Source organism: Nerophis ophidion, linkage group LG24 (genome assembly GCF_033978795.1).
Source record: "Nerophis ophidion isolate RoL-2023_Sa linkage group LG24, RoL_Noph_v1.0, whole genome shotgun sequence".
Classification (NCBI taxonomy): Eukaryota; Metazoa; Chordata; class Actinopteri; order Syngnathiformes; family Syngnathidae; genus Nerophis; species Nerophis ophidion.
In genome coordinates this window covers 28,078,107-28,092,653 of record NC_084634.1, presented here as the reverse complement: position 1 = coordinate 28,092,653, position 14,547 = coordinate 28,078,107, and the positions used below count along the sequence as shown (strand labels likewise).

Below are 14,547 nucleotides of genomic sequence, written 5' to 3'. Positions count from 1 at the left end.
GAAAACAACACTGTTCCTCCTGAATCCGAGGTTCGACTATCCGGCGAAGCCTCCTCTCCAGTACACCTGAATAAACATTACCGGGAAGGCTGAGGAGTGTGATCCCACGATAGTTGGAACACACCCTCCGGTCCCCCTTCTTAAAGAGAGGGACCACCACCGCGGTCTGCCAATCCAGAGGTACCGCCCCGGACGTCCACGCGATGCTGCAGAGTCTTGTCAACCAAACAGCCCCACAGCATCCAGAGCCTTAAGGAACTCCGGGCGGATCTCTTGCCGCCGAGGAGCTTTTTAACTACCTCAGCGACCTCAGCCCCAGAAATAGGAGAGTCCACCACAGATTCCCCAGGCACCGCCTCCTTAAAATGGAAGACGTGTTGGTGGGATTGAGGAGGTCTTCGAAGTATTCCCTCCACCGATCCACAACATCCGCAGTCGAAGTCGGCAGAACACCATCCGCACTATACACCGTGTTGATAGTGCACTGCTTCCCCTTCCTGAGGCGGCGTATGGTGGTCCAGAATCGCTTCGAAGCCGTCCGGAAGTCGTTTTCCATGGCTTCCCCGAATTCTTCCCATGTCCGAGTTTTTGCCTCCGCGACCGCTAAAGCTGCACACCGCTTGGCCCGTCGGTACCCGTCCACTGCCTCCGGAGTCCTATGAGCCAAAAGAACCCGATAGGACTCCTTCTTCAGCTTGACGGCATCCCTCACTGCTGGTGTCCACCAACGGGTTCTGGGATTACCGCCACGACAGGCACCAACAACCTTGCGGCCACAGCTCCAATCAGCCGCCTCGACAATAGAGGTTCGGAACATGGTCCACTCGGACTCAATGTCCCGCACCTCCCTCGTGACATGTTCAAAGTTCTCCCGGAGGTGTGAATTGAAACTCTCTCTGACAGGAGACTCTGCCAGACGTTCCCAGCAGACCCTCACAATGCGCTTGGGCCTGCCAGGTCTGTCCGGCATCCTCCCCCACCATCGCAGCCAACTCACCAGCAGGTGGTGATCGGTAGAAAGCTCCGCCCCTCTCTTCACCCGAGTGTCCAGAACATGAGGCCGCAAATCCGATAACACAACTACAAAGTCGATCATGGAACTGCGGCCTAGGGTGTCCTGGTGCCAAGTGCACATATGGACACCCTTATGTTTGAACATGGTGTTTGTTATGGACAATCCGTGACGAGCACAAAAGTCCAATAACAAAACACCACTCGGGTTTAGACCCGGGCGACCATTCTTCCCAATCACGCCTTTCCAGGTTTCACTGTCGTTGCCAACCTGAGCGTAGAAGTCCCCCAGTAGGACAAAGGAATCACCCGGGGGAGCACTTTCCAGTACTCCCTCGAGTGTACCCAAAAAGGGTGGGTATTCTGAACTGCTGTTTGGTGCGTAAGCACAAAAAACAGTCAGGACCCGTCCCCCCACCCGAAGGCGAAGGGAAGCTACCCTCTCGTCCACTGGGTTGAACTCAAACGTGCAGGCTTTGAGCCGGGGGGCAACGAGAATTGCCAGCCCAGCCCGTCGCCTCTCACTGCCGGCAACGCCAGAGTGGAAGAGGGTCCAGTCCCTCTTGAGAGAACTGGTTCCAGAGCCCTTGCTGTGTGTCGAGGTGAGTCCGACTATATCCAGCCGGAACTTCTCTACCTCGCGCACTAGCTCAGGCTCCTTTCCCCCCCAGTGAGGTGACGTTCCACGTCCCAAGAGCTAGCTTTTGTAGCCGAGGATCGGACAGCCAAGTGCCCTGCCTTTGGCTGTCGCCCAGCTCACAATGCACCCGACCTCTATGGCCCCTCCTATGAGTGGTGAGCCCATTGGAGGGATGACCCACGTTGCCTCTTTGGGCTGTGCCCGGCCGGGCCCCATGGGGACAGGCCCGGCCACCAGGCGCTCGCCATCGTGCCCCAACTCCGGGCCTGGCTCCAGAGCGGGGCCCCGGTGACCCGTGTCTGGGCGAGGGAAATCTGAGTCCATTTTGTTGTAATTCCATAGAAGTCTTTGAGCTGCTCTTTGTCTGATCACTCACCTAGGACCTGTTTGTCTTGGGAGACCCTACCAGGGGGCTTTATGCCCCCGGACAACATAGCTCCTAGGATCATTGGGACACGCAAACTCCTCTACCACGGTAAGGTAGCAGCTCAGAGAGGAGTCATCTTATTTATACAACAGGGTCCATTGCCAGGGTTAATGTGGTCAACATATATAAAATAAAAATAAAAAAAAATTAGTTTTTATTTTATATATGTTGACCACATTAACCCTGGTAATGGACCCTGTTGTATACGCATGTTATGCCATTTTTTACAAATTTGGTAAATAAATAACCAAAAAATGTATATTTTGTTGTTTTCTTACTGTACCGAAAATGAAGTGAACTGTGATCTCTAAACTGAGGTACGTACCGAACCGAAATTTTTGTATACCGTTACACTCCTAATGTATATGTGTATATATATACATATATATATGTTTATGGATATATTAGGGCTGGGCGATATATCGATATGCCCGATATATCGCGGGTTTGTCTCTGTGCGATATAGAAATGTCCTTATCGTAATATTCGAGTATACATTCTTACGTAGCTGCGGGCATTACACTACAGACTCTTCCCACTCCTTGTCTCTCCTTCTCACAGACAGCAAGCGCACAAACTTCCACACGTCACATACTGTCATGTCATACGTCACATACGTATACGCCCTCACGGAGCAGAGCGGTAGCAGCTTGGCTAACGTTAGCTGTGATGCTAGCGGAGTGTTTCGAGTGGTAATACGAGAGAAAGAAGATGCAAATCTGGTAACAAATGAAGGAAGAATTAATTCCCAAGAAAAACAGCAGTGGGTCCATTGTCTGGCTGTGGTTCGGCTTCAAGCGGGAATATGTAGAATAGACTACTTTAATTTGTCAAGTGTGGGGCACAAGCGTTGCTACCAAAATTAGCATTACTGCTAATATCTAGCATCATTTGAAAAGTCACCCACTAATAACGTTAAAGGGGAACATTATCACAATTTCAGAAGGGTTAAAACCAATAAAAATCAGTTCCCAGTGGCTTATTTTATTTTTGAAGTTTTTTTCAAAATTTTGCCCGTCCCGGAATATCCCTAAAAAAAGCTTTAAAGTGCTTGATTTTCGCTATTTGCTTAAGCCACTGTCCATTTCCCTGTGACGTCACATAGCGATTCCAATGCAAACAATGGCAAATAGCACAGCAAGATATAGCGACATTAGCTCGGATTCAGACTCGAATTTCAGCGGCGTAAGCGATTCAACAGATTACGCATGTAATGAAACAGATGGTTGGAGTATGGAGGCAAATGGCGAAAACGAAATTGAAGAAAAAAACTGAAGCTACTGAGCGAATAGTTATTGACGCTATTCGGCCATGCATGTCTGCGTTAGCATCGCCGGTAAAATGTGCAGACCAACCGATCAGGACTTTCGCATTGACACTGGATCAACTTAAATCCGTCGATTGGTAAGTGTTTGTTTCGCACTAAATGTGGGTGGAAGGAAACGCTGGATGTAAATATAGTTTCATATGTACATACAGGTAGCCTAAATAGCATGTTAGCATCGATTAACTGGCAGTTATGCCGTGACCAAATATTTCTAATTAGCACATAAGTCAATAAGATCAACAAAACTCTCCTTTGTGATTTCTTTTGACTTTATCGTTGGGAATGCATCTGCTTTGAGTGTCGCAGGATATCCAGACATTCTTGTCATCTCTGTGCCATCTCTGTCATAGCATCGCTGGTAAAAACCAAACGAGGGACTTTCGCATCAACTTAAATCTGTCGATTGCTAAGTGTTTGTTTGGCATTAAATGTCGGTGGAGGGAAAGGCCAGATGTAAATATAGCTACACATGAGACATAATGCTGCAATATGTACACAGCTAGCCTAAATAGCATGTTAGCATCGATTAGCATGCCGTGCTAATCGATGCACATTCTACATAAATCAACTTGAATCGGCCCCTGATCGTGGTGTTACACCCTCCGACAACACACCGACGAGGCATGATGTCTCCAAGGTACCGGAAAACAGTCGAAAAAACGGAAAATAACAGAGCTGATTTGACTCGATGCGTGTGATGTGTAGGGAAAAATGTCGTTGAGTACCGATGTGACGTCACGTTCTGACGTCGTCGCTCAGAGAGGGATAAACAGAAAGGCGTTTAATTCGCCAATATTCACCCATTTAGAGTTCGGAAATCGGTTAAAAAAATAAATGGTCTTTTTTCTGCAACATCAAGGTATATATTGATGCTTACATAGGTCTGGTGATAATGTTCCCCTTTAATAAATACAGTTTTGGTCAATTGACTTATTTGTGATTTCCTTCTCTGCATGAAAGTTTAAAATGAGCTTATATAAATGCAGTATGAACAAGAATGTTTTAATGTCGACACAAAGAATCACCATACTGCTGTGATTATATGTATCAAGTGTTAATTCAAGGCTAAGGCAAAATACCGAGATATTTATCGTATATCGCGATATGGCTTAAAAATACCAAGTTATTAAAAAAAGGCCATATCGCCCAGTCCTAGTGTGTGTATATGTATGTATGTATATATATATACACACATACATACATATGTGTGTATATGTATTCACAGTAAATAGCACAAGCTTAAGTTGTTTATCTATATTGTTTGCTGTTGATTTGCTAACTGTTGTTCTTTTTTGCTTGCTGTTAGCCTTCAAACAGGAGCACCATGCTTTTCACTTGGCTGCTGCGTTGACCTCATACCCCAAGTAAAAGTGATTCTTTCCAGTATTTATGAAGAGTAAGTGTTGTTGCATATCTGTGTAAGTGGTGTGTTGTTTGACTGATAAGGAATTATCAACCAGTAAAACTTGCTGATTCAGCCTGAAAACATTGACTTTTCATGACTGACATTTTTGTCTCTGCTCTACCTTGCTTGGATGCTTGCTTCTGTAGGCACCTAATTGTAGGTTTACACTGGGTTCAGTCCGTCATCAAGAAATGGTGGCCAGAACTTTCAAAGACAGAGAAAAGACTGCGGGACAGTTTGGACAACAGGTGGAATGTGCATGTTGTCACTCGTGTCTAGGTTTTGGATTTAATTCCAATTTTGTGACTCGGTTTAGTGTACATTGTTGTTCTTTTTAACACAGAATACAACACATGGCATTAATCCACTATTACTATTTATCAACTGTAGCTCTGATGCTTCTCCTTTGCCTCACTGTACGCACTTTTATGTTCAAAACGGCACATGCACGCTCTTTAAAGGCGTAGAATACTTTTTTTTAACTGCTTTTTTTGCACTCCATGCTTAATTTTTTATAACAATAGTGTAAACAACATAAATAAGTTTGTATACTATACATGAAATCCATATTTTAAATGACAAAAGTAGCGGAAGTAACAATGAAAGGTTGTGCTATTTCATGAGATCTAGTACATTAGTATGGGCTAGGGATGAAAAAAAAATCCAGACAGTATTACCATTTCAAATTAAAATGATCAAAAAAGCATAACTACGCTTTGACAAACTCAGGTACTGACTGGGGCCAGCTCGCTCGTTAAAATGCTTACAAACAAACAAGTAGGGATAGGTAATGATTCTGGTACTTTTTTTGTACCCAGTGAATCCCACTGGTTCTACTGGCCACCGATTCACGTAAAATCCAACAGTGCTTCTTCCACGTAGGCACTTGGGGATCACTCCAGTAGCACAGAGTGGACTAGGCCAAACTATTCATCCATTCATCCATCCAATTTCTAACGCTTGTCCCTCTAGGTAATCTTTTAATTTTCAATGCCAAAAGAGCAATTGACTCAAAAAATACTCCTACATAAGGCTCCACTTTTCCAAAAATGTGGTAGCTTGTCGCTATGTACATGCTACTGATCAGCAGTAGCGATTTGACATGGCAATTTCAGCACTTCCAAATCCAACTACAACAAAGATGCACAATAACATCAAATAGCTTGTACATCAGTACAAGTACAATACTTACTCTATTAACACTTTTTAGGGCGCAACTAAAGACTAAACAGTAAAGATTGAACTAGCCAACACACTATACACCAGTGGTCTCCAACCACCAGGCCGGGCCGCACAAGAAATTTAAAAAACAACAACAATGTTTTGGGGTTTGGGGACAACTGCAGTATACACTATACACCACTGCCATCTAACGTCTTGGACTTGTAATTGAGACTCAGGAATGTGATAATAAAGCAAGATATAACAACCATAGAGCAGTTATTATAATCAGCTCATTTTTAAATGTTGAAATAAAAATGAGATTTTATGATCCCAAAAAAATATTAACACACACAAAAGTACTGAAAACTGGTACCGTTGAATAAATAAATAAATGATAAATGGGTTGTACTTGTATAGCGCTTTTCTACCTTCAAGGTACTCAAAGCGCTTTGACACTACTTCCACATTTACCCATTCACACACACATTCACACACTGATGGAGGGAGCTGCCATGCAAGGCGCCAACCAGCACCCATCAGGAGCAAGGGTGAAGTGTCTTGCTCAGGACACAACGGACATGACGAGGTTGGTACTAGGTGGGATTTGAACCAGGGACCCTCGGGTTGCCCACGGCCACTCTTCCACTGCGCCACGCCGTCCCTAATACTGGTATGGATTCCCAGGTACCGGGAATTGGTACCGTATTGGTTAAAATCTGAACGGTACCCATCCCTTTAAACCAGACATTAAGATCTTTCCCAATGAAAAAACAACATGCTCCAATCTAAACCTGTTTAAACAATTTACTGTGTGAGCAACTATGATGTTCAATGGTGTACATTGAATATACAAGCTGTGCTTTGTCTTTTTCTTAGAACAAAGTGATCGTTCTATACTCAGAGAAATACGAGACAGCTGTGTTTTTATGGTGCGTTTACGGACTGCTCAACAAAGCAGGACGCCACAAAGTCCCCCCCCAAAAAAAAGATTTTATTTGTTCATTTAAATCAATCCTAAAGGCTACTGTAGACAACCAATATTTGAAATAACAGGGTTTCTGCCAAGCATTAAAAAATATTGTTATTTAATGGATTTTGCAAAATTGAAGGCCTTAAATGGTATTAAGAAGCATTAAGTGCTATGTCCAGAGGCATAAAAAAGGTAATACAATTATAGGATTTGGCCGATAGTCAATACATCAATCCATCAAACGGAAAATGAAAGGTAATTTAAGAATGTTGCGGTCATCGATAAATTGCTACATCTGTCTGTTTCTTTTCTTCATCTCTGGCTTTCAAACTGGCTACAAGAGGTCTTCTGAGTTCTAAAAGCGTTTAAAACGCTGCCTCCATAGCGAACACTCCGCTGGACAGCAAAATCAAAATGGCTTGGAGCCCAAACTTTGCCATCCTTTAGTCACTGTTGGCGTGTAGTCCTTAATTCTTACACCATGTCAACTTAATGAGGAAGCTGAGCTTGTCTCATACACGACTCCTTTAATTTTAGTCACCAGTTGTATTTTTCCAAACACATGCATCATTTGCATTCCTAGTATGATGTTCATTTATTATTCCATAAAAAATTTATCCTGATTTTGGCTTGTATAAGTCATACTTTCAGAGGATTTGTAAAGGATGTTTTAAAGAGATTAAATAAATAAAAAATTAAAATATTTTTTGCTATGATGATCAATAATTTTGATAGAAGATACAGTGTAATGATTGAGAGGCGGAAGGTTTTATTGGCTATTGTCTACGGCCGGTGCACGAAGTCGGAAAAAAAAAAGAATAAAGATATATTCTCAGATTAAAGAGTTCTAAGCGAGCCAATTCTGATTCACTAGATAGTAAAACTTAATAAAGTAAACTTTATTTTAACTTTTCAAGATTATCATTGTAATTTGTGTCTCTGTGTACAGACAATTGTAAGCTTTTAAATACAAATAATAATCATATGTGGTCGGACATGCATTAAAAAATATTTTAGGTGGCAATAAAAATGGCATTAAAGACATCAAATAAGATTCCCTGACACCTGTAGAAATCCTGAAAAATAAAAGCTTAGCCATTAAAACCGATAAAATTTTGTTACATCCCTATTGTAGGCCTTTTCAAAGGCAGTGCCTGTTGCCGTGAGGGTGCTTAGAATTAACTGTCCGTGGGCAATGTTGCTGAATGTGTTCACTTAATGTTGTTAGCACGACTTAATGAAGTGATTCAAGGACATACTGACATAGCTACTAGTTCCTCTTTAGGACCCCCATGTAAAATTCCAGGATTTGTGTACACAAAGTTGAAGGCCACTGCCTTAGCACGCCAACACCGAATTCTACAAGTAGTCTAAATACAGGGATGTAACGATATCAAACTCTCACAGTACAATATTGTCACAGTAATAGCGCCACACAGTCAGGTATTTGTGGTAATTAAAAAAAATACTTGAGGGACAGGTGGTAGAAAATGGATGGCTGTATGGACTTGGTAAAAATACCATAGTGTGTAAAATGAAGTTGCAGTGATAGTAAAGATAATCACACTTTTTGTACCGTATTTTTCGGATTATAAGTCGCACCGGCCGAAAATGCATAACAAAGGGAAAAAAATATACATCGCACTGGAGTATAAGTCGCATTTTTGGGGGAAATTTATTTGATTAAATCCAACACCAAGAATAAACATTTAGAATAAATAAAGAATAGTGAACAACAGGCTGAATAAGTGTATGTTATATGACGCATAAATAACCAACTGAGAAGGTGCCTGGTATAATAACGTAACATATTATAAGATTGAAAATTATAAGTCAGAGAGAAGAGTCCAGTGTAGGGATATATTTTCTGGTACCGGTTCCTATTTGGGTCAGTCCAGGTAGACCCCTCAAGATTCTGGACTAAGGATATGGCTATCGATATTTTTTTTTTTATATATATCCAGCTGACCGCGGTCATTATGACACGCTGTCACATTTAATTCACAAGTAGATGATAGTCAGCTTGGAGTAATCACAAATAAGGCAGCAACGCCACACAAAAGTTTGACGACAATATTTCCTCCTTGGCCAAAGTCCCGCACACCAAAAGGGTTAATGCGCTTCACCCATTTGACCGTCCTCTAAGCCCGGGGTTCTTCACCTTTTTGACCTCGGGGCCCACTCAAATATTACCACTGAATCATTTAACTGTATTGAACGTAACCTACTTAGTTTAACAGCCTTGTCAAGTGATATGAAAGCATGTGTTGATCACAAATATGATCGACGGCGTGGCGCAGTGGAAGAGTGGCCGTGCGCAACCCGAGGGTCCCTGGTTCAATCCCCACTTAGTACCAACCTCGTCACGTCCGTTGTGTCCTGAGCAAGACACTTCACCCTTGCTCCTGATGGGTGCTGGTTAGCGCCTTGCATGGCAGCTCCCTCCATCATCAGTGTGTGAATGTGTGTGTGAATGGGTAAATGTGGAAGTAGTGTCAAAGCATTTTGAGTACCTTGAAGGTAGAAAAGCGCTATAAAAGTACAACCCATTTATCATTTTATTATGGTAAGAGTCATTCAAATAACTATAACATATAGAACATGCTGTACGTTTACCAAACAATCTGTCACTCCTAATCGATAAATCCGATGAAATCTTCTTCCTCGATGTGGCTTCTAAACAACTCTGCCAATTCCAAAGGTATGCGCCGCTTCCTGTTGTTGTTTTCTGCTGCATATTTCAGTACGTCCAGCTTGTAATCTGCAGTACATGATTTTTTTTCGGTCCAATTTTTGTTCAGCCCTTCTCAGTTTTTATAAGTTACAGCCAACAATGAAATTATCCATCTTAATAGCTACGGCAGTAGCATATAGCAGTTAGCATTCCATGACCCACAATGCACTTCTGCCATGACCCTCCCCTGCCGAATTCTTATTGGTCGACATGTATGTGACGATTGCTGACGTGTGTGTGACAATTGCTGACATTTTCTTTGTCTCTTCCACGAGTGAGATAAATAATATTATTTGATATTTTACGGTAATGTGTTAATAATTTCACACACCGGTCTCTCCGGAGTATATGTCGCACCCCCGGCCGAACTATTAAAAAAACTGCGACTTATAGTCCTAAAAATACGGAAATTGAACATCATATAATGTTTTAACATTCTAGTCATATGCATTACTACAAATGGGTATTTTTAACTGAAACAAGTGGTGCAGCACTCAGGAGCATGCAGTGTTTCAAGTAACTAATGTGCTTTGTCGTGCAACAGCTGGTCATGCTAGATAAGACTGCCATTTAAGTAGATCACGGGTTCTTTGTAAAAGCAAAACAGCAAATCGACACATCCTGGGACTAATTAGTCTTTTTTTTTTCTACTGCAGGAACATTGAAGTCTTGAAGCAACGGCTAAAGGACTTGTGGAAGGACGGGGCCAGGCTTTGTCTGGTTCCAGGTTCTACAGGAGATTTAGCAAAGGTGAGATTTCATTATATTTTACTATATTTTATTGAAAATTACATGTTCTTAAATAGTGGCCAGGTGCTTCATACATAAACATTACACTTGTATAACAATGCTTTTTTTTCCACGTAAGAAATAAAACAGATACTGTGCTACTGCTCTGTACACAATGCAAGTGGAAAAAACATGGCAACAGTGGAGTTTAAAGTTGCATTTCACGGCAAAAGTTATTTAACATTTCAACATGGACCCAAAGAGAATTTGTCATTGCAAAAGAAAAAGAAAAAATAAGAGGGAGTGTGCATTAGAGGAGTGGTTCTCAACCTTTTTTCAGTGATGTACCCCTGCGAACATTTTTTTAATTCAAGTACCCCCTAATCAGAGCAAAGCATTTTTGGTTGAAAAAAAAGAGATAAAGAAGTAAAATACAGCACTATGTCATCAGTTTCTGATTTATTAAATTGTATAACAGTGCGAAATATTGCTCATTTGTAGTGGTCTTTCTTGAACTAAATGTAAAAAAATATATAAAAATAAAAACTTGTTGAAAAATAAACAAGTGATTCAATTATAAATAAATATTTCTACACATAGAAGTAATCATCGACTTAAAGTGCCCTCTTTGGGGATTGTAATAGAGATCCATTTGGATTCATGAACTTAATTCTAAACATTTTTTCACAAAAAAAACAAATCTTTAACTTCAATATTTATGGAACATGTCCACAAAAAAATCTAGCTGTCAACACTGAATATTGTATTGTTGCATTTCTTTTATCAATTTATGAACTTGCATTCATATTTTGTTGAAGTAGTAATAAATATATTTATAAAGGATTTTTGCTATTTTTGAATGTTTAAAAAAAATCTCACGTACCCCTTGGCATACCTTCAAGTACCCCCAGGGGTACGCGTACCCCCCTTTGAGAACCACTGCATTAGAGGATATAGGAGAAATAAAACTTCAGTGTGTGTGATCCACTCCTACCTTGTTCACTTACCTGACGACTTCCTTTAAGTTTGCCAATCAATCCGAAATATCAAGTAATGTAAAAATGGGGTTTTGCATTGTACCCATCATGCTTCGTAGTGGGTTAAAATGGGTGTAATTTGGAATCGTTTATGGTGCATAAACATTTTTATAATGTACAATTATTACCTTCCTTTCTTTGTTTTTGATTATTTGGACCACGGGTGGGAACACATGTGCGGTGTTTCAACTTTTTAATGTTATTACAAATTAGTTTTGGACATCCCATGGGCCAAATTGTGGATGCTGGCGGGCCATAGTTTAGGGGCCCTTGGGTCTAAACCGCACAGAACTTTACCTCCAACATTAATGCCACCGTTACTAAAATTGCATGGAAGGAGAGCAACCGGATTGCAAACAAAATAGTGGCAGCTCTGGCATACAATATGATGTATAACTCTCCTTGTAATAAATATACTATTTTGCCCGCCATTTAGTTGTGTACAGCTTCCCCCTTTAGTCACACTTCAGAAGAAAGATGTCTGCTGCTCTTTGCAGTTGAGTAACATGTTAACTGGCAATAATCAGACTAAGTACAAGCTGTTAATCTTATTTAGATGCTCAATTTGAGTCTTGAGTGCTCTCCTCAAAGGTCTGGTGCTATTGTTAACACTTGCTCACTTATTTATCTTGTCCTAAATAAATATGTTAAACCCGCCCACATCCTGTTGATTTAGGGTGTGCACGTGTATCCTGGTAAAGCTCCAACTATTAACCAGGATCACATTGCTGGGGGTTTTTTTTTTGGTCATTTTGTCGTCTTATACTGAAAATACATTGTAAGTTGAAGTGACTGAACTGAGCTAATGCGGACATGTGTCCACATTGCAGGGCGTCGAGGTTTATGTCCTGCAGCTGCGCTGACCGTGTCACTGCAGCACCGCTGAGGAAGTGACCACTGCTGCCGGATCACGGCTGTGTTTTTGTACGGACGATGGCATCCGAGATATGGACCGGGCCATGTTTGGCTACTCAGGCCTCTCAACTGAAACCTGACCCTTAAAAAGAAACAACTTTGCGAGCAGGAGCGGGAGACACATGAGTGGGCCGGAGAAGTGCAGCAAAGTGACCGCTTCACATTGAAGTGGGCCGTCTCAGGAAAAAGTGGGGGGCGTGTCACGGACAACCGCGAGACCGGATGTGTGTCGCCCTTTGTAGTGCCAAGCACGTTGTCTCTCACTACACCGCTCGTCGCCACAGATTGCAATGCAGTTGTGGATGTCATGAATGGCCCGCTGTTTGGATGTTTTTAAACCTGCATTCTGTGGAATCAGGAACTTGAATTAGCATCAGTCTTAAGTTATTCGTGCGCATATTGTGTCTCCCTGTGTGTCATTTTGACTCGGTCATGTAAAAACAAGTTATTCTTTTAATCTTTTAAATAAATTTGATAAAAGTTGAATTGTTAAATGATTTCTCTTAGTTCAATCTACACTAAATGTGACACAGTTTCCGCTTAAAATAAAAAACCTTCAAAGTCATTAAATGTTTTGTGGGAAAATTAAGGCCTTGAATGGCTTCAAATTCAATGTCAAGAGGCCTTGTAGTCAATAAATGAAAACTAACTTAATAACTTGTATAAATTTCTATGTCCGCCGTCAGTGTTTTTTTTTTTTTCCATCGATGGTTTTCAAAATGGATAATTGAGGGCTCACTGTGCATGGCTCGAAGCACCTGTGCACAATTGACAGAAATAAATTAAAGTGTAGCCTCTTGTAAGTCATCCACAATTTTTATTTTGTTATAAGCAGCCGGGACCGCTAGCTTACACACCAGAATACACAGACTTCACCACGCTCGTCGTGAGTCACTAGTGAGAAGCACTGCCAGGTAACAAACGTTGGGAGGAAAAAAAGGTTATAAAGCCAAATGTTGATTTATTGAAACTTTTATTAGTAGATAGCACAGTTCAGTACATATTCCGTACAACACCCGGATAAGTTTTTCAACTTGTTTAAGTCGGGGTCCTTGTTAATTAATTCATGGTAATGTCCCGACCCAATGTGGGAATATGTATAATGGCATTAATTGGCAACTAAACAAACCACACGACCCAGTTTTTCCAATTGGGCTCAAAAACGGCACTGTAAATTGTTCAATATTTTTCAAGTGCATTTTTTGCTAACATATATTGAGAGTCCAATTTATTTTGATGTTTGACCTTAATGGCTAAAAATACAACAGCAATGAAAAATGTTTGTTGCGTTTGAAAGGGTTATTTGCGTTATTATATATTACGATTACGTTAGTGCTTAATTTGGCCACAACTGTTCAATAATGACGTTATCAAATGCTTACAAATGGCAACACAAACCACCCAACCCAGTTTTTTCAATTGGGGAAAAAACTGCATTTCAAAATGTTTAATATTTTTGACGTGAAATTTTTTCTAAAACAGTTTGAGAATCGGTCGATCTATGTCCCTATCCTCAACTATGGTCATGAGATTTGGGTTCTGACTGATAGGACAACATCACGGGTACAGGCGGCCGAAAAGAGTTTTCTTCGTCCAACTAGCAGGAGGCCACAAGTAAGACCCAGGACACGTTGGGGGGGGGGGGGCTATGTCTCCCAGCTGGCCTGGGAACGCCTCAGCTCTCCCGGGAAGTGCAAGATGAAGTGGCTGGGGAGAGGGAAGTCTGGCCTTCAACGCTTAGGCTGCTGCCCCCGAGACTCAACCTCTGATATAGAGAAAACAATGGATGGAGAATTTGAGGGGTTTATTTTATTTTAGTTCATTTACCTATTCAGCATATTTATGTTATTGACCTTTCAATTTCAGTGGAAAATATAGTCTGTTTATTGTGTTTTGGCCCTAGTGTGTGAATGTGAGTGTGAATGTTGTCTATCTGTGTTGGCCCTGCGATGAGGTGGCGACTTGTCCAGGGTGTACCCTGCCTTCCGCCCGATTGTAGCTGAGATAGGCGCCAGCGCCCCCCGCGACCCCGAAAGGGAATAAACGGTAGAAAATGGATGGGATGGTATTGTGTTTCAAAGGGTTATTTGCATTATTCCAAATTGTGATTACATTAAGTGCTTAATTTGGCCACAGTTAATGTCAACTATTCAACATTATATTTCAATCAATCAATCAATCAATGTTT

The 14,547-nt window shown here is 41.4% G+C and overlaps 1 protein-coding gene across 3 annotated transcripts in view; it reads left to right on the top strand.

The window, feature by feature from the left end:
- Nucleotides 1–12,845, top strand: part of katnbl1 (katanin p80 subunit B-like 1) — a 27,092-nt gene extending 14,247 nt beyond the window's left edge. For all 3 annotated transcript variants that reach the window (XM_061886435.1, XM_061886436.1, XM_061886437.1), the window contains exons 7-10: nt 4,712–4,801; nt 4,957–5,058; nt 10,335–10,428; nt 12,275–12,845. In XM_061886435.1, coding sequence (XP_061742419.1) covers nt 4,712–4,801; nt 4,957–5,058; nt 10,335–10,428; nt 12,275–12,307 — 319 coding nt within the window. In that variant the 3' untranslated portion in view covers nt 12,308–12,845. The remainder of the gene's footprint in view (nt 1–4,711; nt 4,802–4,956; nt 5,059–10,334; nt 10,429–12,274) is intronic.
- The last annotated feature ends 1,702 nt before the right edge of the window (nt 12,846–14,547 follow it).